General features: G+C 44.9%; 1 protein-coding gene across 2 annotated transcripts; it reads left to right on the top strand.

The window, feature by feature from the left end:
• Positions 1-1508: 1508 nt before the first annotated feature.
• LOC115325401 (zinc finger protein 271) lies at positions 1509-24582 on the top strand. Of its 2 annotated transcripts, XM_040205287.3 has the most exons (4): positions 1674-1758; positions 9972-10041; positions 14516-14701; positions 21718-24582. In XM_040205287.3, exons 2-4 carry the CDS (start codon positions 10032-10034, stop codon positions 22173-22175), a joined length of 654 nt encoding a protein of 217 aa, XP_040061221.1. In that variant the 5' UTR covers positions 1674-1758; positions 9972-10031; the 3' UTR covers positions 22176-24582. The 2 variants fall into 2 exon arrangements, with proteins under 2 accessions (XP_040061220.1, XP_040061221.1); XM_040205286.3 differs by lacking the exon at positions 9972-10041 and having other exon boundaries at positions 1509-1758.
• The last annotated feature ends 1257 nt before the right edge of the window (positions 24583-25839 follow it).

The following is a 25839-nucleotide window of genomic DNA, read 5'->3' as shown; positions in this document are numbered from 1 at the left end:
AGCGTTGATTGATGAGGATGCCAAATTGAAGACGCATATTCTAATTTGGGACGGACAAGAGTAACGTACAGGAGGCGCTTAAGGTTATTGGGAACAGATCTAAAATTTCGACGGATGTAGCCTAAACTTCAATTAGCAGATTGTACAATGTTGTTAATATGAGTATTCCAAGAGAGGTTAGGTGAAAGATGCACGTGGCTTTCAATTTATTTTGATCGTCTGCGTGCACAAGGAGTTACTCATCCAGCGTCACTGCGTAGTTCTTGCCGTCTGTCTTGGTTTTCCACATGTCCCTCGATCGTTTGCGTCGACGCCGTGTTCGCGCTAACAGTGTCCGACAGTGCACATAAGTACACGTACGAAGCGGTTTTAATACCGTTTTTCATACCACGAATTTCAAATAAAAATGCTGCAACTGACCAATTATTTCGTCTGCGTGGCTGAGAAATGTTCCAATGTGCCTAGTACGTACAAATTATTCGTGATATTTGCTCTTATAATCGAGCGCAAAGAGAAATGCACTATTTCTGACTGCTTGCTGTCTGCTTCAAAGCTTCAAAATGCAACAGCACACTAGCGCCAGCTGAGCCTCTAGTGCTTGGCGACCAGCGTTGAAAATAAATTATAAATTAGAAGACAAACAACTTTCAAACAAAAATATTTGTATAAATTTGTGTTTTATATTAAATATATAGCGTATTATATATTACTAAATTTTAGAGCATGCAGTAATACAATACGAGACTGTTGTAAAATAAGAGAGTGAGTCACTGGCTCTTTAGACACTTTAGACGCTTTAGATGCTTTGGACTTTTAGATGCTTTAGACGCTTTAGATGCTTTAGACGCCGGAGTTTCTGTTTGTGTGTTCTGCAATCCGTTGGTCGTTGTGTTTCATTGCATATTAATTTCCCTTTCCACCTCTGTTTCAAGCGCTTCTTTTTCATTTTTATGGGCTGTTAAATATCTCACGTGTTTCGTGAAGCATGTCAAGACGGCGACAACGAAGATATCCGTATGAAGAGGTCGGTCGAGGCGAGCGAGAGATTATGCCGTTGGTGCCTGTGTGGTTGGTTTTCTGTGTTCTCTCTATGCAGGGGCATTAGCATGAACACACGGAACAACTTGCTGTAGTGCGTCTTGTGTCTGGTGGCAACGACGAAATCAGACGAGATACTTGTTTGTTGACGATGCTCAAGCGCTCGGTCAGCTCGGTGCCGCCTCGGCTTCGTTGGCCATTCGTATTTTTGACCGTGCTCAAATGATTTAGCGATCGCCGACTCACAAGTTATGCCTGGGACAGCGTTCGACGATTGGTTCGTCATTTCTGGGCCCATCAGACGTCGAGTCTCCGCTTCAAGACGCAATGGACCTTCGCGGCGAAGAGACGCGCGCTAGTCCACGAGCGAAGCGCAAGGTGTCCGAATCGGCGTTTCATTCGTGGTTTCGTCGAAAGAGGCACGGCTGTCGGCGTCGGCTTTCTAAGAACAGTGAAAGATGTGAAATCTCGTTCGGACATCGATACGCGACGCTTGAAAACGCAGTCCGCGAGCTCTCTTGTAGCTCGCGACGTGAGTGAACGCCGAAGCCTCGCTAATATGTAAGTAAACCGGTGTATTCGTCATGCCTGCCTGCCGCAACGTGCTCCCTCTGGCTCTCACATCACCCGGTGCCCTTCACAGTCCCGGTCGTCCCGGTTCCCACAACTGGTTGGCAGCGGTGTGGGATGGCCTCAAGCGTCTTCGACGGTGGAGAGCGGGTGAGTGCTCGATGTGACTCTCGGGGGCGCCAGAATTTTAGCCAGAATCTTTTAGGACCGGGGGCGGGGCTGCACTCAAAACAGGCGATGCGTTGAGGTAACCGAAAGAAAAAAAAAGCGCGGGTCGCACTCGGCGCATCTCGGGAGCTAGGCCGAGTAAGCCGAACTTGTTGCTGGTTTGTAAAAAGCTAGGAATCGATACACGAAAAAAAAAAAAAAAAATTTATCTGAAGACCGTTTCTTGCTAAGACGATCCAGGGTGTCGGCGCTGGCGACGAGGAATTGTGCGTATGTTGGGAACTCATTGAAACACGAGAACGAGAAGCGGAAGAACAGAGGAACATGAGGGGCCGCGAATGCCATTAACTAGAGATGAAGCACCTCAAGCTGGTGATGAAACGGCTGCAGGTCGAACAAGCGGGAGTGCGCGTTTAAAACTAGAATGGGGTAAGTGCCTTCAATATGAAAGAATTAATGCAGTCTTCTAAAGGTTGTGGAAGACGTAGGATTGTTTTCAGTGAACTTCGAGCTGATTTCTGGAAAGATGGGGTGCCCACATGGACACTTGGCCCCAGCATTTGCTCTCCTTGCTGCTGTGCAAGGTCACTGTTGTGGTTGCTGGGCTGAGCATTGCGGGTGCCATGAGCTACGGCGTTGTTGAGCTCGACATCCTCAAAAAGTGCCGACGGGAGCCTTTCGACGGCGCTTTTGTGGTCCCAGGAAGAAGCCTAAAGAGGTTGAGCTTGCCTGCAACCTTAGGTCGAACTTGTTTGAGTGGTCAAAGGAGCAGAAGTTTGTGGGAACCACAATGGCATGATGATTGCTGCTGGCTCGAACAGCTGCATAAAGGTATGCTGGAGGCGATTCGGTACCGCATCCAGGACAAGAATCCTGACACAGCTTATTTGGCAAGTTTCCTGAACATGACAAAGTAGACCAATGGCCTGAAACAGATCTCTGACAGGTGTGTTTAGCATCCTTCAAGCCTATGCACCAAAAGTGGTCCGGAAGTAGCAACAAATGACGTCACAAGAACCAGAGCGTCACATTCTCGGATGTTTCGATCCTAGCAGTTGGCCTTGCAAATTCCGGACAAAAGCATGAAAGAATGCAAGTGTCGCCATAGACCCGTTGCTCTCGGGCAGGGGGCGCGAGCACGTCCGCAAGAGGCGACCATGTTATGCTGGCAGCACCATCCAGGCGGCGCTGTAACGTTCGATTTTGCACGTGCTCCGTTCGAATGCAAGCATCTGTCAGCATCTGTAAACGCTCGATAACAAAACGTATATATATATATATAAAAAAACTAAAATAAAAAAAAATAATTATGCAGCTCGCAGCCTCAGCGTCCCATTAAACATTCCTTTCAGCTTTTTTATATTATTGCTTTCTTTCATGGCTTCCGTGAGCCCGTATGTTTCACTTTATTGATAGCGAAGCCGAAGCTGCTTGCTAAAGCATGTTCCACTGGCATGTTCCCCTGAACGAGGCTTGCACTGCACTAGCGCACGTGCTTGGCAGGGACACTGAAAGCTCGGAGCTCGCTCTTGTAGCCTCTGCTACGCTGGCACTTAGGATGGAACGGAGGAGAAAAAACTGTAGTAGGGAAGCGTATTAACGTATGTTCGAAACGCGAGCCAAATATTCTATTTTGCTCGCCTGGAGCGCTGCTCAAAACTTGAGAGCTACGGGCCTATTGTCGCGCCATTTTGATTCCTGGCCGCCGAAGCTTTCGTGGACTGTCAGGCTGGAGAGCAACCTGCAGCAGAACCAGTGTCATAGCCAGGACCTTTTCTTTCTTTCTCTCTCTCTCTCTCTCTGTGTGTGTGTGTGTGTGTGTGTGTGTGTGGGTGTGGGTGTGGGTGTGGGTGTGGGTGGGTGGGTGGGTGGGTGGGTGGGTGGGTGTGGGGCGGAGGGGCGGAGGGGCGGGCAGGAGAGGCGTCCTCCACATCCACCACCACTGCTGTGGCACTGCCAAATTTGGGCCAGCAATGGCATGACACTTTTGTGACGTTATCAAACGAAAATCGAAACGCCACCACTTTTTGGGATGTGGTGCGCACAGCAGTCGGAGACGCATTGCGGGCACTGTACCTGCGGGAAACAAAGGAGCTTGAGATGAGCACCAGGGGGATGGGGGGCTAACTCAAGTAAGAATCATTGTGCAAGGACTTTAAGTTGGATTAATTTGATTTATATCTGTAGCTATGGAATAGTTATTCTTAATCATTAGATATACTTTTCAATATGGCAGGTCGATTGATCGGTTCGTCCGAATTCTGAAAACAATACGGAAGAAAAAATTACTGTAAATTTAAAGTACAGTTGAATTATCAACTTTATTATTGAGTAAACCCCGCCATTGGGCAGGAGATCAAACTATAGGGGGCGCTCTGACCGGTTTGTTTCCCCACACCTCGGTGTTTACTCAACATAAGGCTTGTGCACAGGCCTTATGGGCGTGTCCATGTCATCATCTGCAATACAGCACGGGGCACAGTGTAGTGAAAAAAAATACTAACAATCGACGAAGTGACGTTAAGTGCCGGATCTACCCCGAAAGCAGTCGTCGGAGAATGCGAGCTTGACCCTCTTAAGCTTTTGTGCTGAGCGGGGCACCGTGCAGGCTGCATTGTTCTTGCAGGTCAGAGTGGCAATAAAAGAGCCCCCCCATCCCCCTCACCGGAACACGGAACTCCAGCTGAATGCTGACGCCGCGTCTGGTTATGTCGGCCAAGCGCCGAGTCATTTTATTTGTTCTCCCCATCGGTGTAGTTCTAAAGTTAACCGCTTGGGGCGTCATGGTCAGTCCTGCTCCCCAATAGTAGGGTAAAAATAGCTTTATTTGTATTAATTAGCAAAAGAACATTAGCTTTTTTTTTTTCGTGTTGTGATTTTTTTTTGCAGTAGGACATTACTTTTTTCTTTTTTTTTTTTGTTTCTTTCACATTCTTATTAACTTGCAATAAGACATTATGTAACTGGCAAACAAAGTGGAGAGCAGAAAAATAAGGCCCAAAGTTCCGATTTGCTCAGAAGATCACTGCTTTGTGCTCGTGTTCAGCCCAAGATAAATCTTCCCTGCGCGATGATTTTTTTTTTTATTCAAACACAAGGCAAATTCCCATAGAAAGCAAGGAAAGATAGACAAATGGTCAATAAAAAAATGTTTTGCGATTTTTTTTTGTGGGAAAGATTTGATTAACATCATCATAGTAAAACCGGTTTCATTTAAATCATGATTTAAATCATCTTGATATTTGTTCTTAATGCTGCTGTGGGCACAACGGCCAGCAAAGTAGAACGAGAGAAGTTGCATTGGTTGTGTCCACAGCAATGAAAACGACAGCCTCAACCGGGCTGAGTAGCCGCAGAGGAAAATTTCGTAATTGCCTAAGAAATTAGGTGCACTTTCCATCGTCCCTCATGCTGTGTAGGGCAAACAGTTGTCCCGGTGACCCTTTTATTTTTGTCGTATCAGCATGTTGCCTGGGTCGCTCTGAATGCAACTCCATGAACCAGACAATAGAGAGTTTTAGAATAGGGGGTCCCCAACACTTTAGGCCCCCCGAGCAGCTTTGGGCGTCGTCAAAGTAAATCATGTAAATTAGATTTCTTTGGTTTACATCAGGTCTATCTGGGCCGGTTTTCTTGAAGCGATGGTAACCCCAGTTTGGTAAACCACGGTGCCTAGGAAGGAAAAAGTACCTAGGTACTGTGATAAACGGCTGGATATAGAACAATAATTATTTTTCATTGGGCAATGAGATGCACCATCTATCGGTGAAACAAGCCAGTCATTTTGTTTATCCTCTTTTTCCGCTGGTTGTCATCGCTCTAGTATGGTATTTTAAGTCAAAATATAGTAATGTTGTACTTGAAGACCAATTTATTTGCTTCCGATGGTACGAAGAAATTTTAGCTACTATGCTAGAGTTTGTCGACGGATAGTCGAAAATGTAAGAAACATTTCCTTCAATATGTTTTGCCATAAACAATGCATAACTTTCTCGTGTGCCTTCCAGTCTGGCAACGCCGGTGCTGTAGTCTCGTTTTTTTTTTTTTGCGACATACGTTTCTGCGATTTCTGCTGAGCTCAACTTTTTGACCTCTCTTCCGTTTGCCCAACCGATCCACCGGTGACGAGAAGCTAAGCTTCTCGTCACCGTTGAATTGCTGGCCAACGGGGTATGTAGAAACCTTGATGATGTCGGCATTCTGTCGGCGCACTATGAACGAAAAAACAGTACAATGTCTCAGCTATTCACCCGGAACGAAGACTTTATTGAGGATAACCCCCTTTCTCCGCAAAGTAATCGCTGCTCACGAATTGGCGTGCATAGTGTAACAAATTAAACGTGTTAGTATAAATATATACCAACACTCGTTCCAAAACATTTTTTTACTCGCCATAAAAACACTTGCAAGGCTTATGTACCGTCATATGTCTTGGATCCCGGACTGCTGACGAGTGATGCGTTCGCGGAGTGCTGCCGTTGGTTAGTTTAGTAGTCCCTCTGAACTATCGCTTTGCTTGACGTGCTAATAGGTTGACGGTGCTTCATTAATATAACAGCCGGATCGAAATGAATGTTCAGCAGAACCAAGCAGAACTATTAGCCCTTATGAAGCGATGCCGCGGCCATTTTGCATCTAGGTACTGCTCCTCCCTCGGCGCCCCTGCTCTCCCAGTCACGTGACCTAGAATTCCCCCTTCTAGGGACAATAGTTAACTTTAAACCACGGTTCGCGTTCGAGAAAACGGGCCCTGATCTAAGTCAGAGTTATATCGCTGTATCTAGAATATAGTTCTTTTTTACCACTATAGACTAAGCGTTCAACGCGGTCTATCAATTCGTCCGACCACTGATAACAATGTGCAAGAAAGAAGTATGGCATATATAAAGAGCAGCTTAATTAAGAACAGTTTACTGCCGTAATTCTCACCATACTAGGACAAAAACAGCTTGATTTTTCTAGTCAGTAAAAAGCTTCATTTGGTTTTCCTTTCCAGGTCTAACTTGATTGCAATGGGACGTTCCTTCTCTAGTTACTGTTTCTTTCGCATTCTAATTTTGTTTCAAAAGGAAGTTACATATCTGACGAAGGAAGTAGAAGGTAGCAATCATTCTCGGCAATCTGACTTGATCAGACATGCTTTTTTTTGCTCGTGCTCAGGGTTTTATCAACTTTTATTGCTTCGTGATTCTCTGATTTAACCCTTTATTGAAAATATACAAAAATTGCTTAAAACATTTTTTTTAGGATATGAATGTTTAACAAGGTCAAATAACCAAAAAGGTAAAGTTGCAAGTTATAGCTTTGTTGCCTGTGGGCAACACCAGGCAAAAGTCTGAAGGTGGCTTTCTTGCTTAACCTCCATGGATCAGTATAAAATGTCAATAATGTCTGCACATACTATAGCCCCAAGCAAAACGGTCACCTATCGTAAAATATTAGTGTCAAGAGAAAAACATTTATTCATATTTTTTGCTGTTCCACCGTTCTCGGTCGCTTCGTATTTGCGCGGCAAAGTTGTTTTTTCCTTGTCAACTATTTGCGTATCTTTTGACCACATGGTGCTGTAGTTTCAATCTTCAAGACTGTTGCCAGACCACTAAATAAAAAAAAAAAAACTGATATAACCAAGACTATTCAAGAAATATATACAGTTTTTTTTTTTTAAGCTTTACAGATTTGTTTAAAAAAAAGCTGTGAAAGTTACACGTATGCGGCTTATGGAGGTGAGCTTTACGGCCAGGGGGACATTAAGTGGGTTGCTAATCTTTGCGATAAGTGGACTAATTAATTAAAATTTGTTAACTAACTTTTTAATTAGTTAAAATAGACATATGGTTCCAATTAGAAACTTGCACGGCGCCATCGAAAACCACTAAATCAGAAATTTTCAAAAAGTCACGTGAAAAGCATAGTAGTGCATTAAAGTTACCACTCGTGGAGCAGGTACAAGACTAGCGGTTGTGGAACACGGATGATTAGATTGTCATCGCGTCCTGCAACTGCTAGCCTTGTACGTGCTCCACAAGTGGTCAATTTAATTCACTACTATGATTAGCCCCCTATACTATGTCTCCCTGGTCGTATAGCTCACCTACACAAATTGCATAAATGTAACTTTCACGTTTTTAAATCTGTAAAGCTTAAGAAAAAACATCCTGTGTATATTTTGTGGTTTGTTGCCTGTAGCCAACACTCGTCAATAAATGGTTAAGTACAAAACAAATGTGCATAGAAAATAAATGACAGAGGGCAAATAAAAAAAAAATTCTGTGATTATTTTTCCGGGAAAGGTTAGATTTAGATCACCATAATAAATCTGGTCCGATTTAAATTGGATTTTAAATCACTTGGATTTTTATTCTCCACCCTGGCGTCGCACTCCGCATGCATGGAACTTCTCCGCTTGCAGTTTGTGTTGCTCCATGCAGCTCTGGGGAACCAAAGCGTTGGGGCACACTAACTCTAAAACTGCCTATTATGTGTTTACCAACATTCACCAGCACAGTAGAAGTAGAGGAGATAGTCTTTTATCGCTTCCCCGATCAAGGCCAAGCCTCTGGAAGCTCGTTTAAGCCAACATGCCGCCGCACGTTTTGAACATGGCGGATAAAAATTTTGGGCAAACCACTTTAGCTAATACATGGCACTGCACCATCGGTTTTCGACCACCACATTCGCCGTAAGTGGCGACCCATATGCGACGAGAAAACGAGGAGGAGGAGGGAACGAGGGTGCGCAAACACGTCGGAACGCTGAGCTCAGGTTGGAACGATAAGTGGGTGGAAGCAAAGTTAGCTGCCTTTGTCTCTACTCGCTCTTCGAATGCGTTCGACTGCCAAAAGCGGGTGTTTGGCATTCATGTTCGAATGCGTTCGACCACCAAGTACAGCCAAAGGCAACTAGCTGTTCATTTACCCACTAACGCTGAAGTTGCATATCCAGGGGAACGCATTTTTGTAAGACAGGCGATGGGTCGACGGAGCGTACCTGCTCTGGTGGCCAGAGTCGTAATCAAGGGGACTCTGGAAACTGAGGCTTTCATGTCGGCTAACCTTCCACCGCAGTTTTTGTATCTGTTTTCTGACCGATCTGACGGCAAGCCTTGACCGAGGAACGAGCACCTTACGAACAGTGCAGTGACTCTGCGAGCTTGGTCAAAAGTGAGAGAAACTCTGAAGAAGCGTTACGTAACTCGAACGCGCGTGGCGCTTTGTCGGGGACGCCGGAGAAGGAGACTCGTGGACAGATTTCAGAGCCGATGCGACACGTGGGACAGAAAAAAAGGGCAGGAACAAAAGATGGTCGGTTCGACGTGGACGGCCTTGCGACCCGCTCGGGAAATTCTCGAGGGTGCAGTTTTTGAGCGGTATGCTGAGAGTGTGGTCAAGTTCGTAGATTTGACGAGAATCGGTGCTCGGCGAGGGCGACTCGAAAGCCCCTGCACTGTCTCGCTAAGAATATTTTGTGTACAGTGCAAGTTGCAACTCTAAAACGCAACATTTCGATGTGTCTCCAAAAGGGTAGGCGTTCTTTGCGCCTGGACTCATAAGCGCCAATGGCCAGTAGGAACTATTACGCTAGATCATTTTGTGAGGAAATTCAAATTGCAATTACTTTATGGAAACTTCGCTTATTTACTCTTGTAATTCGGGTTTGAGTGGTTAGGTTATGGGAATATTATTCCTCTTGCTTTGTTTGGAGTTCAGCAGGTTTGACTTCAACTTTAAGCTGCTTTGTGATTTCTGTTGATTCTGAATTTGTGCGTTAGGGTATAATTTTTAAGTGTAGTTGAAGTCTTAAATCTTAAACATTTTTTTTTAAATTTATTTTGTGTTTTGGTGTGTTTATTGTTTATTTATTCCATATCACTCCACACCACCAAAGGCAATATTGCAGGGGGAGAGGGTGGGTACAGTAGCGTAAAATATAATAACTTAATCTTGACATGCATAAAATGAACCAGCAAAGAACAGTAAACATTGCACAATCCACATTAACTTGTTGCACAGTAAAAAAGAAAAAAAGTCTGTTGGTTGAAGCATTTACACTAGGAAAAAGTTATACAGTGAGTAGTGGGTAGCACAAGGACAGATCAGTACAAACCTATGTTGTTGAGAACATCGCTCTCAAGTGACATGTCTTAGAAAAATAAAACATTTGCACACAAATTACTTTTTTTTTATTCGTGACAGATGGCCCGACTGTCGTGCACAAGTCTCTCGTAGACGAAAGGAGCGAACAAGGTTGACGCAATGTTATCAGGTAACTCTTTCCACTCCGTTATGGTATTCAGAAAGCATGGCTGTTTTAAAATGTTTGGTGTGAGAGTTGGCTCTTCTCGCTGCCGATATCTTCTCATGGGAACGAGAAACAAGCGGGCTCTCGAAGACCGGCAAGAAGGCACGTCGTCTTCTCGGGTGACAAGGAGGCTGCTGCATACCTTCAGATCGACTTCCCCGGCGGCGGAGGAGCTGTTGCGATTGCTGACTGGCAAGTCATGCCTGGGGCAGGATTCAACGACTGGTTCGTCATTCGTGGGCCAAGCAGAGGCAGAGTCTTCGCTTTGAGACACGGCCGCCACCAGCAGACCAACACGGCAAAGAAGTGTGCACTCGTCACAAGCGAAGTGCAAGTGCAAGGCATTCGATTCTGCATTTTATTCCAGATTTGGTCGAAAGGGTCACGGCTCTCTGTGTTGGCGTGCCAGAAAGACATGAAGCCTCGCTCGAACGTCGAAACGAAACGTTTGGACATGCATTGTGCAAACTCTCTTAGTTTGGGATGTGAGTGAACTCCAAAGCCTCGTTAATGTGTAAATAAACTGTCATGTTCGTCATGCATGCCTGCCACAATGTTTACCTTCTGAACCCGGCTTCTTCCAAGTGTCCTCCACAGTAGCAGTGGATAGTTTAAGAAAGTGGGTATTGATATACAGTGTAGACCACTTACAACGTAACCGCTTCTAGTGCAGGACGAGGTATAGCGCGGCTTTTTTAAACCACCGGTTTGCCTCCCATAGAACTCCATGTAATTACATACCGCTTAAAATGCAGGCGCGCGAAGGGAAATACCGGTTATAGTGCGGTTTCCGGAACAACCGGCGCAGCGAGCACGCTTCCCTGTGCAACACTAGATAACGGCGCGAGCCGCAAGCGGCACTCGCGGGGCAAGGAGGTTGCTCGAAGAAGTGAGGAGAAGCAAAGAGAGAGGCTTCAATCGCCATAGCGATGGAGGGACGTACGCGCGTGTCGTTCGAGACAACCGCAACGACAGACCAATCGCAGGTCGAGGAGAAGTGTTCGCGCCCGGTCGCGGGCCGGCTGCTTCTATCCGCAAACATGGCGTCGGTTGTGATCGTCGACTTAGACGGCGTTCTAGTTCACTTTAACGGCGTGGTGGATGCTCATCGTTCCGCGTAAGAGCGCTATCCTTGACTGAATTTTCGTTGTGTGTCGCTATGATAACCCAGCACATACTAGAAAAGAAGATCCACCTACTCGTGCGGCGATGTTGTGGCGGCACTCTCAAGACGGCAGAAACGCCCGTTTCGTCGTGTTTGTTTACTTCGACTACAGTGGTGCTTTCTATGCATTTGTGTTTTTGAACATTGCCCGGATTTCTTATTTGGAGCGTTTCATGCCTGTGCTCAAGTTGAAGGTATACTGGCGCGTACCGTATAAAGAATGCGAAGTTTCACGCATTTTCATCGCCGGAGAAAAGTGATTAGGCTTAGCAATCCTGAACGCTCGCAACGTCCGTCCGCAACCCGCGACGCCGTTAAAAGGCTGCGCCAGGCAAAAGTCGCTCATTTCTTTCAAAATGTGTGACACCTTGAAGTGTACTAGTCTGGTGGAATAAAGACTTTCCTCAAACTAAGCTTTATTTTTCATCTAACAAAAAATAAATTCTTTTGCAAAAGTGAGTTGTCTCATGGCATGTATTTTGGCCTGAAAAATTGATGTTTTGGTTATAGCGCGGTACCGCTTATAGTGCGGATTTTCGTGACTCCCGCGACATACGTTATATGCGGTTTACACTGTAGTTGAGAAATGAGCCATGTAAGTGTGTGTCTAGTCTGTCCTGTAGGATGTGAAGAGGATGACGAGCGGTTGATAGCGTGGATTTCCTGCTGGAACTGTTGCCGCAAGGAATGTTGGGCCGATGGCGATTTTTGTGACTGAATCACCACCGAATTAATAAGAAGTAGTTTGCTTTTGCTTGTGTATCAACTTTCTTTTTTAGCCCAATTGTTGTGTGCAGTTTTTCTGTTTAATCTACGTGCTCGGCATGTTGAAAGCACCGTACGTGCTGTCATCATGGGAGGATTCCACGGCAGGGTAGAGCCGCAGCGACAAGAACTATGACGATAGTAATCCCTGGAGAAGGGGAACAAGGGGGACAAAGGAGAAACACAAATCCCCAAACCCAGCTAGGTGACTGGTGCACAAACACATTTGTGTTTGTCCTTTGTCCCCCTTTGTTCCCCTCCTCCAGGGATTATTATCGCCATCCTTGTCCAGCTCGCCTGTACCTTTGAATAAATTGCATTATTATCAAGAACTCTTCATTCATTGCGTTGAGGGCTACATCGCCTAATCGGGTAGCAACATGGATTGAGCTCTTGAAGCTCAAGCTTCCGATACAAAGTTTCCGATTTTTCGGCAAGGGCATAACTGCCAAGAGGCGTCCAATTTTTCTCCACTCACGAGATATGTTTGGCGGGTTTCAGCACCTCGCTTTAGACATCAAAAATGGGTTTCTAGCGTTGGCGTAGACAGGGCCTTGCCACCTTGCTCGGTTTCGCCATTTTACAGAGCACAGCTGGTCGCAGAGCCTTTCATGCATGCGCAGGCACTGTGCTTTCTCGTGTCCCATTGGTCCATTGTAAGCTTTCGTAAGAGCCCACAAGGAAAAGTTGAACTAAACCCAACTCCTTAAGTTACATTTCGACGAGCCTTGTGTCACTAGGTTGCCGTAGTAGCTTGCAGTCGATCTGGTCGTAAGCAGACATAAGCTCCCAAGACATAATGTAATAGAAGAAAATGGGACTGCGTGAGCGGGCCGTAATACCTCATTCACACTGTTGGTTCAACTTTTCATTTAGGAGGTATATAATTATTTGATTATTGAACTGTATTGTTCAAACTGTTTATAATGCAAATTCTTGTTTTTTTTTGGGGGGGGGGGGGGAAATTTCAAGTGATTATATATATTTCTCTCTATATATAATATATATTATATATAAAAAAGCCATCTAGTGCGGCTTTTTTTCTCTGTCACCTCCATTTACTAAAAATGGGAATAAGTAATATTATTATTTTAACTGCATTCATGAGACAGTCGCAAACGTGGCTGCTTTTGCGACGCAATTCTGATGCCGATGTGAGTGCAGCATAAGCTTTTACTCCTCAGCAAGCTCGGAAGGTTCAGGAGCACATGATACTTGTTGTATATGGTATAGGCTGCAGCAGTTGGACCAAAGATCTGCACTTTAAGGCAAACGCTAGTTTTGTTTCTAAAGCTTCCATGGTGCAATTATTCAGTAGGGACAAAAAAGCAAACAGTAATGAAGAAGGGTCATATGATGTTTTTAAAACTACAGCTGTAGGAACTGGCATAAGCTAGGGTTGAAATTCGATAAGTAAATTGCAGTTCACTTACCCGGTGAAAAAAAGGTAAAGAAGCTCGTTCTGACTCAATTTATTTGATTTGGGGAGGGCTACTCGCCATGCTTTCTGTAAGTCCAGCCGAATTCCCGAAAAAATTTCAATCGCAAAATGATATTGCAGGGGCCAGAGTAAAAGGTGAATATGATATTCCAGTCTTCAGGTTGGTTCAGGGTGCAGACAGTTTGGGATTACCAGCGCATAACTGCCTTATCAGAAGGAAAGCTGCTTTGTACCCTTTTATGCCCCACTTGCCATGGCTGTTGTTAAGTTTGGCACCCAGTTTCAGTATTCTTTATAACATGTAGTGATATGTGCTAGCAAGTGTGGCCACCCTGCTCTGCCGACTGTTAACCATCGTCTCTCTACACCTTGCAGGTCAAACTCTACGGGGTCTGTCTTGATACAAATATGAACGACACTTCGCTGCCTTGAAACGAGGGCCAGTCACCAGCCATCTTTTCGGCAGTGTCAGGCTATTGTGCTACATTTGTTTCCCAAATGAATGGCCACAGCTCAGCCAACTGTGTGAAACCTTTCCATTCCCTACCCTCCCTTAGTTCACTGACCCACCTTGTCCGATCTGTCGCCATCTCGTTCTTGAAACCTCTGTCAATGATGTATTATATGGTGGTTGCTTCAGCATTATATCTTTCGTGGACACCAAGGAGCATGGGAAGTGCTGTAACTGAACGAGGCTCCTTCCTTGTATGCAGTGAATTCTTTCTTGGCATGTGTGTGCGACTCAATTGACTTTTTCTTGCTTCAGTAATATGAGTACATGCCTAAAAGACCTTTGCATTTGTTTCAGGACCCTTTTTACGGCTGGATTTTTGTCTGAATGTTCAGTGATGGTCCGTTTATCTGCGTGCACTTCTCCCTCCCTGCTTCTTTTGAATTTCGTCAGTGGACAAATGCAAACCTTTGAATTTTTGTACTTTATGTGTGCAAGTGTTGCTGTTTGTTTGTTCTTATGTTGTTGTTTTTTTGTTTATTTTTGTTTCGGTTTCTTGGTGCAGTAAAGGTGAAGAGAAAAGAACTAACGGAAGTTTTATCTGCAATTTTAACAGAGATTGCCCAGGCAGCTTTCACGGGCGAATCGGAGAGCGTCAGCAACAAAGACAGAGGGAGGGTCTTCCCCTTTCACAGAGCCGGGTTGGACTGGCAACCATGGAAGACACGCCACGTGGGAAGGACGAACATCGGCGTCTCTTCTGCCATCAATCTACTTGCAACCACAGAAACAATAACACCAGGTATGAAAAGACACACATTGCACAAAGAACATCTAGCTTTGCTTATTTTTTCAGCTTTTTTTTTTTACAACACTTTTTTATGAATTTATGAAAGGTCCCAGATGGGTAGCAAACATTTCCGTATGCTAGGTATCCCAGAATGTGACATCAAATGCCTAATGAAGTGTCTATCCTGTGTTTTATGTTACTAGTAAATACAGAGGTCTGACTGATTGCAGGCGGTGCTTGTTTAGGGTCCGAAATCGTCATTTATTTATTTATTTATTTACTTGCTCTCAAGGCTGAGGCATTACAAAGAGGAGTAGATAATGCAAACACACAAAATAAATGAACGTCAACATAAACAGAATAGCAGGGTTACGAAAAATGGTTGCAAATGGCAGATTTGAAGCTAACGGTGTCGGTGATCGAGGCGATGGAGGCAGGAAGGTGGTTCCAGTCGGTGCAAGTTTTGGGAATGAAAGAGTAGAAATGTGAATTAGTGTGGCTGCTTGGCACGCCAACCTTGTACTGGTGGTCACTGCGGGAGGAAATGTATGATGGTGGTAGAAAGAGAGAATCACAGAGGGGAGAGTTAAAATGATAAATCTTAAGAAAGAGACAAAGACGAGACATTTTACGACGTAATGAAAGGTCGGGTAAGTTAGGATTAGATTCATTGAAGAGGCACTGGCGGAACGGAAGTAATTCAAAAAGATGAAATGTGCGGAGCGGTTCTGGATGGCTTCTATTCGTAAAATAAGAGAGCTAATATTAGGGTCCCCGATTGATGATGTGTATTCTAGCTTTGTTCGGACTAAAGATTTACACAGCAGAAGTTTCAGGTTAGTTGAAGCTAAAGAAAAGTTGCGCCATAACCAGCCTCTGCTGCGTCGCGCGATGACAGCGCAGCAGAGATTGGTTGCATTATCTTTCCACGGGGCGCGGTGCCGCTGGGGCCGAGATGCGCTCCGATAGCAAACCGAAACTTAAAAGCCCGTCGAATTTGTGCGGTTTTTCAGCTGTAAAATGCTTCTATCGTTCTGCAATTTGTTGATTTAGTGTTTTTGATGATGCCAAGCAATTTTCTAATTGAAACCATGCCCTTAAACACAATATTAAAAAAGTTAGTTACGCAAAAATATTTAACAATCTAATTATCCCAGACTTTAATACTTTTCCTAAATAGGCCCCAGGCCCAGGACCAAAATGACACAAGCCTTTTTTCGTTGCGACACTAAGTTTTCGCAATATCGAATTTGACCACCTTTCGTGAAACACCCTGTATATTCAATGAAACAAACCTTGCTGATGAGCCAGGCTTACTGAGACATGAAAAAAAGACGGGAGATCAGTTTGCCGGGCGTTTTTGCCAGACATTAATAAAGCCTTCTCCAACTGCCTCAAGTACCGCATAAGGCTGTCATCACCGTTGCCGCACTCCACCTTATCACGGAGAAGGCGAAGCATGTTTCGCGTTCCTCCAGTCGCGGGTACCTCTTGGGGTTCTTCATCCGGCGGCTCCTCGTCTTCGCCCTGGCAACACACAAGGTCCACGATCTCGGCATCCGTTACGAGCAACAACGGAGATGTCCGCATCCACTAGCGCAAACGAGTCGAAGTCGTCTTCGGGAGTTGCACCGATGATCTCGTGCACAGTTCTGTAAAGGTCGTCGCAGTTCTCGGTGTCATCCGCTGGCACATCAAGCATGCGCGCGCAGAAAAAGTTGGCGTGTGCGAAGCAATTGGCTATTTTTCTAGCCTCCAATTCTTTTCACAAAACGTTTAGCAGATGAATGGCACCGAGCGAGTTGATAATGTAGCCTTTGCTGCAGTTGTAATCGAGGAGCATGCACTGCAGGAGATTCTTGCGGTACAGTTTCCGAGTCGTTTCATTAATGCCTTGGTCCATGGGCTGCAATATTGAAGTTGTGTTGCGTGGCAGAAACTCCAAAGTGATGGCCTGCAGGTTTTAAATTTTTCCATGGCTGGGACAGTTGTCGACAAAGAACAGCACCTTGCACTGCTCCTTTGCAAACTTCCGATCCAAGTGGCCCCACATAGTCCTCGAAGAAAGACCCCGTCATCTACCCGCGCTTGTTGTTTTGGTATATGCAGTCGTCTGGAAGCGCCGTGTTCCGGAAACACCGAGGCTTCTCAATTTTCCGCAATATCGGCAGAAGCTTGTGGTCACCCGTAGCGTTCGCTCCAAACAGCACACTTACGCCCTCTTTGCTTTGCTTGCCTCTGAACGAGGTGCCACCCGCAGTCGTATAAGTGCGCTTGGGCAAGATCTTATAGAAAAATGCGGCTTCGGTGAGGTTGTACATGTCCTTCTCCGTGTACCGCTCCAGAATTTCGTCGAGGCAATGCCTTCGCCACGTGTCCACGGTGTCGTTACAGACCGCTCCACTTTCGCCCACTATCTTCTGGAAATCACACCATGCCGCTCTTAAATCGCTCCAGCCACCCGTTGCTGCACTTGAACTCCGGTTTGTTGATTCGCAAGGCCAGTGCCTCGGCTTTGGCAGTCAATGTGTGACCATGGACGGGCAAGTTGGCGGCCCTGGCATTTAACCGTTCGAGAAGTGCAGTTTCGACTTCGGGGTACTTCGAATCTTGGACGCGCTTTCTCCTGAAACCTTCCAAGCACATCCTGCCTGTTTTTGAGGATGGTCGACAGCATCGATGCTGGTATGTTGAATTCTTTTGCAATTTCCAACTTTGGTTGACCGCCTTTCCCCACTTCTCGGATTAGCTTGACTTTCTGTTCCAGGGTCAAACACTTCCGTGCGGGCTTTGGCGGCGCCATTAGCAGTGAAGCAGGCTACACGCAGCTGTTGTACATGCGGCAGACGGGCTGTGCTGCCTTCGCAACGCAGAACACAATATCACGGGCACTGCCTTGGCGCGCACGCAATCCGTAAATGCAGCGTCAACTCAAGCTGGCAAACACGTGCATCGCAACCAAGTCGACCAAGTCAACCACAGTACAGCCAAAGCTACAGGGGAGAGGGTGTATGCCAACCTGTTCAAGAGGAGGGAAAGGTGGAACGGGAGAAGCCCAGCCCTTCCCTCTCATTTCTTCTTTCTTTCCTCTTGAACATGTAGGCATACACTGTCTCCCCTGTAGCTTTGGCTGTACTAAACAATTTTAGTAAAATAGTTTTTTTTTTTTTGTAATAGATAATTCGGGACAGTGCTTCCAAAGAGGTGGGTGCCGGCAGGGGCTGTCACAAAAGAGTTGCCACACTCCTCTGCTCGCGCAGAGCCCCCGAAGGGGCGATCTCCTGCCTTCTTTACTCCCTTGACTTGACAAGTTGGAATCGAGTAAGGGATGGGCGCCGGGCAACGGGCAGGTGCGTCGGTACTCCGAATAATAGTATGCATGGACATTTACCCCCTTTTCACGTATCTCAACACTCCCCCCCCCCCCCCCCCATGCACACTTTTTTGAAGGGTTGCGCTGGCTTATGTTTTGTACTTTCGCTGGATCATCCTTCTTAACCCCTTAAGTGCCACATTTTGTTTTCCAAAAGTAACCTAAAAGTGCCATATTTTTTATTTTGAAATTTTATTCCTCTAGTTGTACACATATAATTTGAAAAGTTTATTACAAAAAAATCAGCGGAGGCGAAAATAATATTTGCCAACTAATACGAATGTTGCCATCTATGATCAGCGCCGCAAAACTACACAGACGAGCCTTGCTCGTCCGTAAAGTTGAGAGCCACCGAAAAAACCACTGGATGAGCTGGGCTCGTCCATGGCATTTTTAACCACAAAATGGGCGACGAGCTCCGCTCGTCGCCCATTTTTCGTCGCTTAAGGGGTTAATAAGCATGTCTGGCCGTCGATACATTTAGAATAATTCGGCTAAAAATGCATGCGTTGCAATCTTGACCGCGTCAAACTTTGAAAAATGCGATAATTCGTAAAAAGCGATTTCGTTATAACAAGGGATTACCGTACCTGCCCAGTCAATAACTATTGGATCCGTCGGGAAAAAATTATGAGCCGGAATATCGGGAAGCACAGCCGGCATAATGTTAACAAAGGACAGTCAAGGCCCGTTCACACTCTTGCGACCTCTTAGAACCTAGTGCCTTGGAACCTCTTAACATCTCTTACAACGAGAGGACACACTGGCGCCATCTGTTGAGTAGCAGTGTAAACTTGGTGGTCCAGCATAGTTTTTATTTCTCTCGCACATTATCCTTTCTTTCTTGGCTCGAAAAGCTTTTGCCAACGTCACAAACGAGCCTTCCTTATAGTTTTTATGCACATTTGACCTCGGAAATCCCGCAAAACCTTCGCTCTTGGGAAATGCAGTTCCAGGGTTACCGTATAGATGGCGCCAGAGTGCACATGTGTTCCCTCGTCCTAAGAAATTTTAAGAGGTTTCAACAAGTCACGTCTCTCTCGGTCGTACTTGGTTGCAAAAGTGTGAGCGGGCCTTGAGAATACAGAGTTTAAAACAACACAGAAACTCTCCCTAGGAACGACCAGTTTGTTTCAGTAGTAAGCTCAATCGGTTTCTTAAGCGGTTAAGTGTTTTTCTCTTGCCACTAATATTTTATGATAGGTGACTGTTTTACTTGAAGCTATCATATGCACAGATGTTATTGACATTTTATAGTCATCCATAGAGGTTACGCAAATGATCCACCTCTGGATTTTCGTTCACCTTATTTTTTTTATTTCAGCTTTGATCTTTAATTTGATCTTGTTAAACATTATTATCTTAAAAAAATGTTTTATGCAATTTTTGTATATATCATCATTAAAGAGTTAAAAAAAGATGAATGGGGCTGTTTGTTTTTCAACTAATTATAAACTAAGAAAAAGAATCATCAAAAGCATTTTAATATATACAAATAGATAGATACATAGTGTAGCCACTTTTCTACATAACCACCACACAGATTAAGGGGGGACACTACCCAGAAAAGTAAAAAAAAGTTTCGGCAGAAAAGGTTGATTTTGAAAACTGTCAATTTTCATCCACCAACATCTAGAGAGTATTACCAGAAATTTGTATTAGTTTACATTGCATAGTTATTTTTTTATAAAAGTATTTTCGGTCCACCGATGCTAAATAAGAGGTAGAAGTTGGAGCACTTTGAACGAGTTTTTCTTTTTTCCACTTTTTGACAAAAATTTGTTTGGTAATGGGACGAAAGGAAAGACTCACTCATTGTTTTTCCTAACTGGACTTTAATGGGCGGTGTAACTGTGGCATTGCTTTTTACTTTGTAAATGTCTTTCAGAAAAGACTAAAATTTTGTCGACAACATAAAATGCAAAACATTTATTTGATTTTTCACCGCAATGTTACTATAAAATAAATAACTTTCGGGAAATTTCGTTTTCACAGTTTCACCCTACAGGCATTCTGCTTCGTATCTAGTGAAGAGAAATGTTGGGTATTACTAGGGTTGAAAGTTTTCGGTTTAAACCGATAAAAGTATAACGAATCCATTTTCAGAAATTCGGTTTTAACCGAAAAAAGGTCAGTTCGTAGGTTTGGCGTTTTCGGTTTAAACCGATAAAAGTATGTCGAACCCATTTCCTAAAATTTGGTATTAACTGAAAAAGGTCAGTTTTTTAGGGCCGCGTCGAGGTGGGTGGGGCAAAGGATGGAAGGGAGAGAGAGAGAAGGCGGCTTTGCAAGGTTCGACATTGTGTGACGTCGCCGTGATTGCCTTCTTCCAGGGTTCAACATGCAACAAAAGAGGTCTTGGATTGGCCTTTGTGGGACATCTGTGTCCTTTCTGTGATTGGGATTAGTGTGTCAAGTTCCTGGTCCTAAAAAGAAAAAGGACACACACCCTCTCTCAAACTTCCCTGTGGCTAAAAACATAAATACATAAGATTTTTTTTTTTCCATTCTGCTGGTTCTTGGATCACCTTGGACGTTCACGTCGTCAGAATGGGCAGGAAAAAGAAGCGCGCTATAGATTATGCCCGTGATTTTGAGGTGTGTCCTGACGGAAGTTGCAGCGAACACCACTTATGTATATGTGCCGTTATTCTTTGAGTGATCACAAATATCACAGCTACAAGGATCATCTGATCCGGTGTCCGATGGTGTTTATTTCATATTCACCGAAAGAAACCGGTAAACATTTTTTGGAAACAAATATATACCAAAAAAAAAAAACGAAAATTGAATTTTAAAGTAAACACAAAAAAGTATGCCGAATTTTGAAAAAAATAATAACCAAAAACGCGGAACCCTAGGTATTACATTAGTTTTCTAATGCCAGTCTTCCTAACCAAAGTCAGTGGTGTCCTGATAAAATCGACCATAAGGTATTGTACAAATCATGTACGCATATGATATTATGCACCACAGTATGCCTCGCAACTGCCAGTATATACTGTAAATTTCATTCATATTAAGCTAAAGGTTCCAAAGCTTACACTTTTGGGTAGTGTCCCCTTTTAAAGCAGTTATGACATGGCACAGGCTTTCGGATGCCCTCTCGAAAGAAAGTTTCCACCTGGATTCTCAGTCATTCCATCCCGAGTTCAACTAGACTCAGTCGCCGCAGGCATTCTTCCCTAACCCCTATCACTTGAAGCAGTGTTTGGGTGTTTTTCTTTTCTGCATGCGATTTTTCATTGAAAGTGGGCAGGATTGAAAGCAGACCGCTTTTATTTCGTAAAGACGTGCAGCTATTGCTTGTAGGTAGTGTGGCAAAACTTTTGCTGCCCATTATCTCTGAAAGGCATTATGACGTCGTCAACGGCATCTTGAGTCGGATGGCATCATTTTAGCTAGTTTTGCTTCCTTCTGTGCTTGGTGGGCAACAAGGGGAAGAGCTATGCCAGAGTTTTGACCAGTGATTACAGCTGTACTCCTCATAACAACCTTTACATTATTTTTAAGGTGCCGACGTCCATACTGTGGCAGCATTTTCAAAATCGTGAACCAATTCAGTTCCCCTTCAACTAAACGATCAAACTCCATCCATGTTCAGAACAATAAAAACTGTCCTGATCAGACTTGTTTTGTCATGTCGCCCTAACAGATTGTGCCGAGCCAAAACAGGGGGACAGAGTGGAGAGGCTTTCCGGCGGGAACAGCAAAGGCGACCTCACTCGTCGCAGCAACTGGCCAAGCACGCACCAGCGGAAAATGTACCAAAGTCCGTACGAGCACCGGTGTCGATACTGTTCTTTCTCTAGCGGTGACGCTTGCGACGTTGCCGCTCACGAGTGGACCCACAGGAAAGAAAAGCCGTTCAGGTGCAGCATGTGTGACAGCACATTTACTCAGAAATCGAGCTTGGCGTATCACGAAAGGCTTCACACGGGTGAACGGCCTTTCAAGTGCCAGACGTGCGGGAGAGCGTTTATATCGAGGAGAGACCTGGTGCGTCACGAGAGGGTCCACACTGGCGAGAAGCCGTTCAAGTGTGACTCCTGCCCGAGAGCATTTTCGGATAAGAGTAATTTGATCGCGCATCAGAGGAGACATCAGATGTGAACGACCTTCGTTACGTACGTCACAGCTGTAGGAAAGATTTCAACGACACTCGCTTCAAGCTCCAGCATGTATTTACTTTGCTATCCGATTGACTTGTAGGGGTTAGATTTACGAGCAGTGTAGGGTTTGCATGGTATTAATACTTTTGTGTGTTTGTCTCTTTGTATATATTCACAAATTAAACTGTGAGTATAGCCTAGAAGAAATGGCCAGTGTAATCTTTGTATATGACATGTGAAAGAGGTCCTCGACTAGTTCTATAGCGTAAAGAAGGGGGAGGGTTGGGGGGAGGAGGGGACATTGGCCAAGCCGGGATTTTTGTTTGGGGGGGGGGGGGGGGCCTTGAGACCCTATAAATAAGCCTTCCCCCCCCCCCCCCCCCCCTCTGGCTATGCCACTAGGGGGAGTGAGAGGCAACATGGTGATGCACGCACAAATGTCAAAGACGGGGACCTTCATGTGTCATTATGTGAAAGGGCATCGCCTTGTGAAGATTTGAACCTGCGTACTCGAGTGGTTGTGACCGCGGGTGCGAGCACATTAGCGATTTCAGCGTGGATCGCAGACCAGAACAAAGAGCAGGCATCAATCCTGCATCAAACTCGGAAAATCTGAAACAGGGAACTTTGAAATCATTCTGCCAGCTTATGGCAAAAAAGTGGTGAATCATGTGAGGTGTGAGTGGCACTCGCACTCGAAGGATGACAGAACATTGCTGGATGACGAAGGGAGATTGGGGAAAGTCGCCGCTACCCCTCTTTGTCTTCGAGCGTTGTTTTGTCACTCGTGAAGTGCGTATGCCATTCAAAACACCTCGCGTGACCTGCTTTTTTGCGGTGAGCCTGCCAAATCATTTTAAAGGTCTCTAGGTTAGCCATGTTTGACACGGAATTGATGCTCACTTTTCGTTCTGGTTTGCAGTCCGTGCTGAAATCATCGACGTGCTCGTGCATATGGTCAAGAAATTTGTGTAGCGCAGCTTCGAACGTCCACAGAATGACGCCTTTTGGCATAATCACATATGGAGGCCCCCGCCTTCGATAGCTGCGCGTGAATCACTGTGCTCCCCTCCCCTTTCCCGCCACAAGGCTAGTCCCGGACCTTTTTGGTCGCACCTCCTACAAAAAACAAAAGGACTAAAGGCATAATAACGTTTTTACTTTTTATATATTTTTTTTATTTAAATCCAATGGTAATCATGTGCTGCACATGGAGTCTCTAGATTGTCTGTAGTGTTATTTTTGTTGCTCACATCTTGGCATCCATTTTCTGAACCACGGAAAACAAACTTGAAGCAATAAAATTATTAAGAGACATAAGACACACAGTCCTTTCAATGGCTACAACCTTCAATAATGTAAAAATCAAAAAATAAAAGAATGAAGATAGGAAGAAAAAATGATGGGACAACAGAACCATAAAATACCGAGATAAAATCATTGTTATTGAAAATTAATGAGCAAACCAAACAGAAAATTGGTATGTTGCACACAAGATTGGGGCTGCTTTACAAGACTAAGAACTAAGTATGAAACATTCATTCCGTCTTCCCATTCTTAAATTTCCTCCTTTTTTTTTTTATCGGTTTAAGTTGCTAAATTTTGGTAACATTGTTTAACATGCTTCCTACTGGAAAGACTCGTGGATGTCTGTATTCCACCTGTATGTTTATGTTGTGTTTTTTTGCATCTTCATGAAGACGATCCTTGGTCATTGAATATCTTGAAATTATTATTACTTTAGATTTGGTATTCATTGAGTTTTACTTGCACTCATCAGGCCTGCATTTATTCAGATTTCCTCAGCAGACTAAGAATAAATTTTTGGTTTCAATAGAGACATAATTGACTCTGAGTATATTCGTATATGCATGTCCCACATGTATATGATCTCTCTAAATGTGTTCTCTCTGGCTGAATAGTGGTTGTCGCACTTGTTTGATGCGCCAAAGTTGCTACAGGTAAAGTTGCATCTCTAAATGTATGAAATATTTCTTTTGACATATGTTTGCTTTATCGGTTGCTAAACTTAGCAGCTCCCATAAAACAGCAAGTTGTCTGTGTAGATTCTAATGTTGCATTCAAGCATGCCTTAAATTTTTTTTTTTTATTTCTAATGTATTGTTTTATTATATTTTGTGTGGAGCTTTAAGAACTGCGCAGTTGTCCTATGCGACCCATTTGACGGGGGTAAGCACCATAGGAGGTGAATTCTAATTCAGTCAATTTGAAGAAAGCTTGTATCAGTCAGATTGTGCATGTGTTTCTTTGCATTGTTTTGTGGTTATGTCTTGTGTGGCATTTTCTTTCTCTGTCTCCTTTTGTAATACTTGGGAGTCGGGGCCGTTACTGTACATAACTCGATTAATAATTGAAAATAAATCCGTATCAACTGGCTTCACAGTAAACCGGTTTTGTGTTTCTCTCTCTTTTTTTTTTACAGTTGTTCATCTTTGGATATTAGGTGACGGTGTGGCATTTGTGTATGCTCCTTGCATCTGCATAATTCTGGAGTGTGGCTCGGAGTTGCGCTGGGGATGGGACAGCTAGGTTCCGGGAAAGCGGAACGAAACACGGTAGTGCAACGTGTCTTGAGGGACAGCCTTGAAACAAATCGGTAAAAGTGGGATGCTTCTGCCCAGGTCGGGACGTCGGACCTCATTAGCCAAGTCGGATCGTCTTGCAGCAAGCTTCAGAGAAATTAATGACACAAAGGGCTCTTGGCTCCTTCGTGTTTAAAGCACGGTCCGACCACGGTAGAAGAAGAGAGGTCTCTCAACGGCGGTGCCTTGCCACAGGTTCGCTCGTATTTATGACACGCTGTGGAGATGGCATAACACGTCTGGGGCAGTAAGAAGATGATGATAGCCGCTCAAGGAGCCGTCCTTATTCGCGCACGCGCTTACAAGGCTGCACGACCGCCCCTGTGCGAAGGCCCCTAAACCAACGGTGCTCCCAGCGGGAAATGCACGAAACACCAGCATGCCGCTTTGGCTGGCCTCGTTTGGACACCTCTCTTCTTCCTCCGCGGTTCTAATCAAACCGGAATGCGGGTCCCGAATACGAGCTGCGACGTCATGAGCGAAGTTTTGCAGCTTCGGCCATACTCCGTTTCACGCAAATATGAGCGCAGCCAATACCAAGACGATGCCTGCGCCTTTCCTGTCGTCACTAGTGGATCTACGCAGTGGCACTTATGTTTGCGTCGGCATCACCACCAGCATGTCTCACAGCGTCTCTCCCTGAGCTCAACGCTATCGCATGGTGACGGCAAGACGCACGCATCTGCCACTTTGCGGCGTGTTTGCCGCTCGGGGCAGGTCGGGGAACCGCTAACAATGACGTCGTGCGCAGGCATTGTTCTCTAGGTCGGGGCTCGGCAACCTACGGCCCGCGAAGCAATATTATACAAACCCCGGCACGCCACCAGAAATACCCGCCTCTAAACATGCACTGTGGGACAAGAGGTATGTCTGTTTTCCAACCCTGGATAATGGGGCGTATTAGCTCGAGAGATTTACCAGATAGAGTTTGCTCATCAGCTGATACCCAAACAGACAATGAGCTGAAGGATGTATTTGCAGCGAACCCTCGGTAAGTTGTCCGAAGAATTTCCTAGCTGAATCAGTCTTCAAAGTAAAATCTCCTAGCAGCCTTGATCGAAG

Source organism: Ixodes scapularis, unplaced genomic scaffold (assembly GCF_016920785.2).
Source record: "Ixodes scapularis isolate PalLabHiFi unplaced genomic scaffold, ASM1692078v2 PGA_scaffold4__175_contigs__length_147842914, whole genome shotgun sequence".
In the NCBI taxonomy this organism is placed as follows: Eukaryota; Metazoa; Arthropoda; class Arachnida; order Ixodida; family Ixodidae; genus Ixodes; species Ixodes scapularis.
This window is presented reverse-complemented; position numbering and strand designations above follow the sequence as displayed.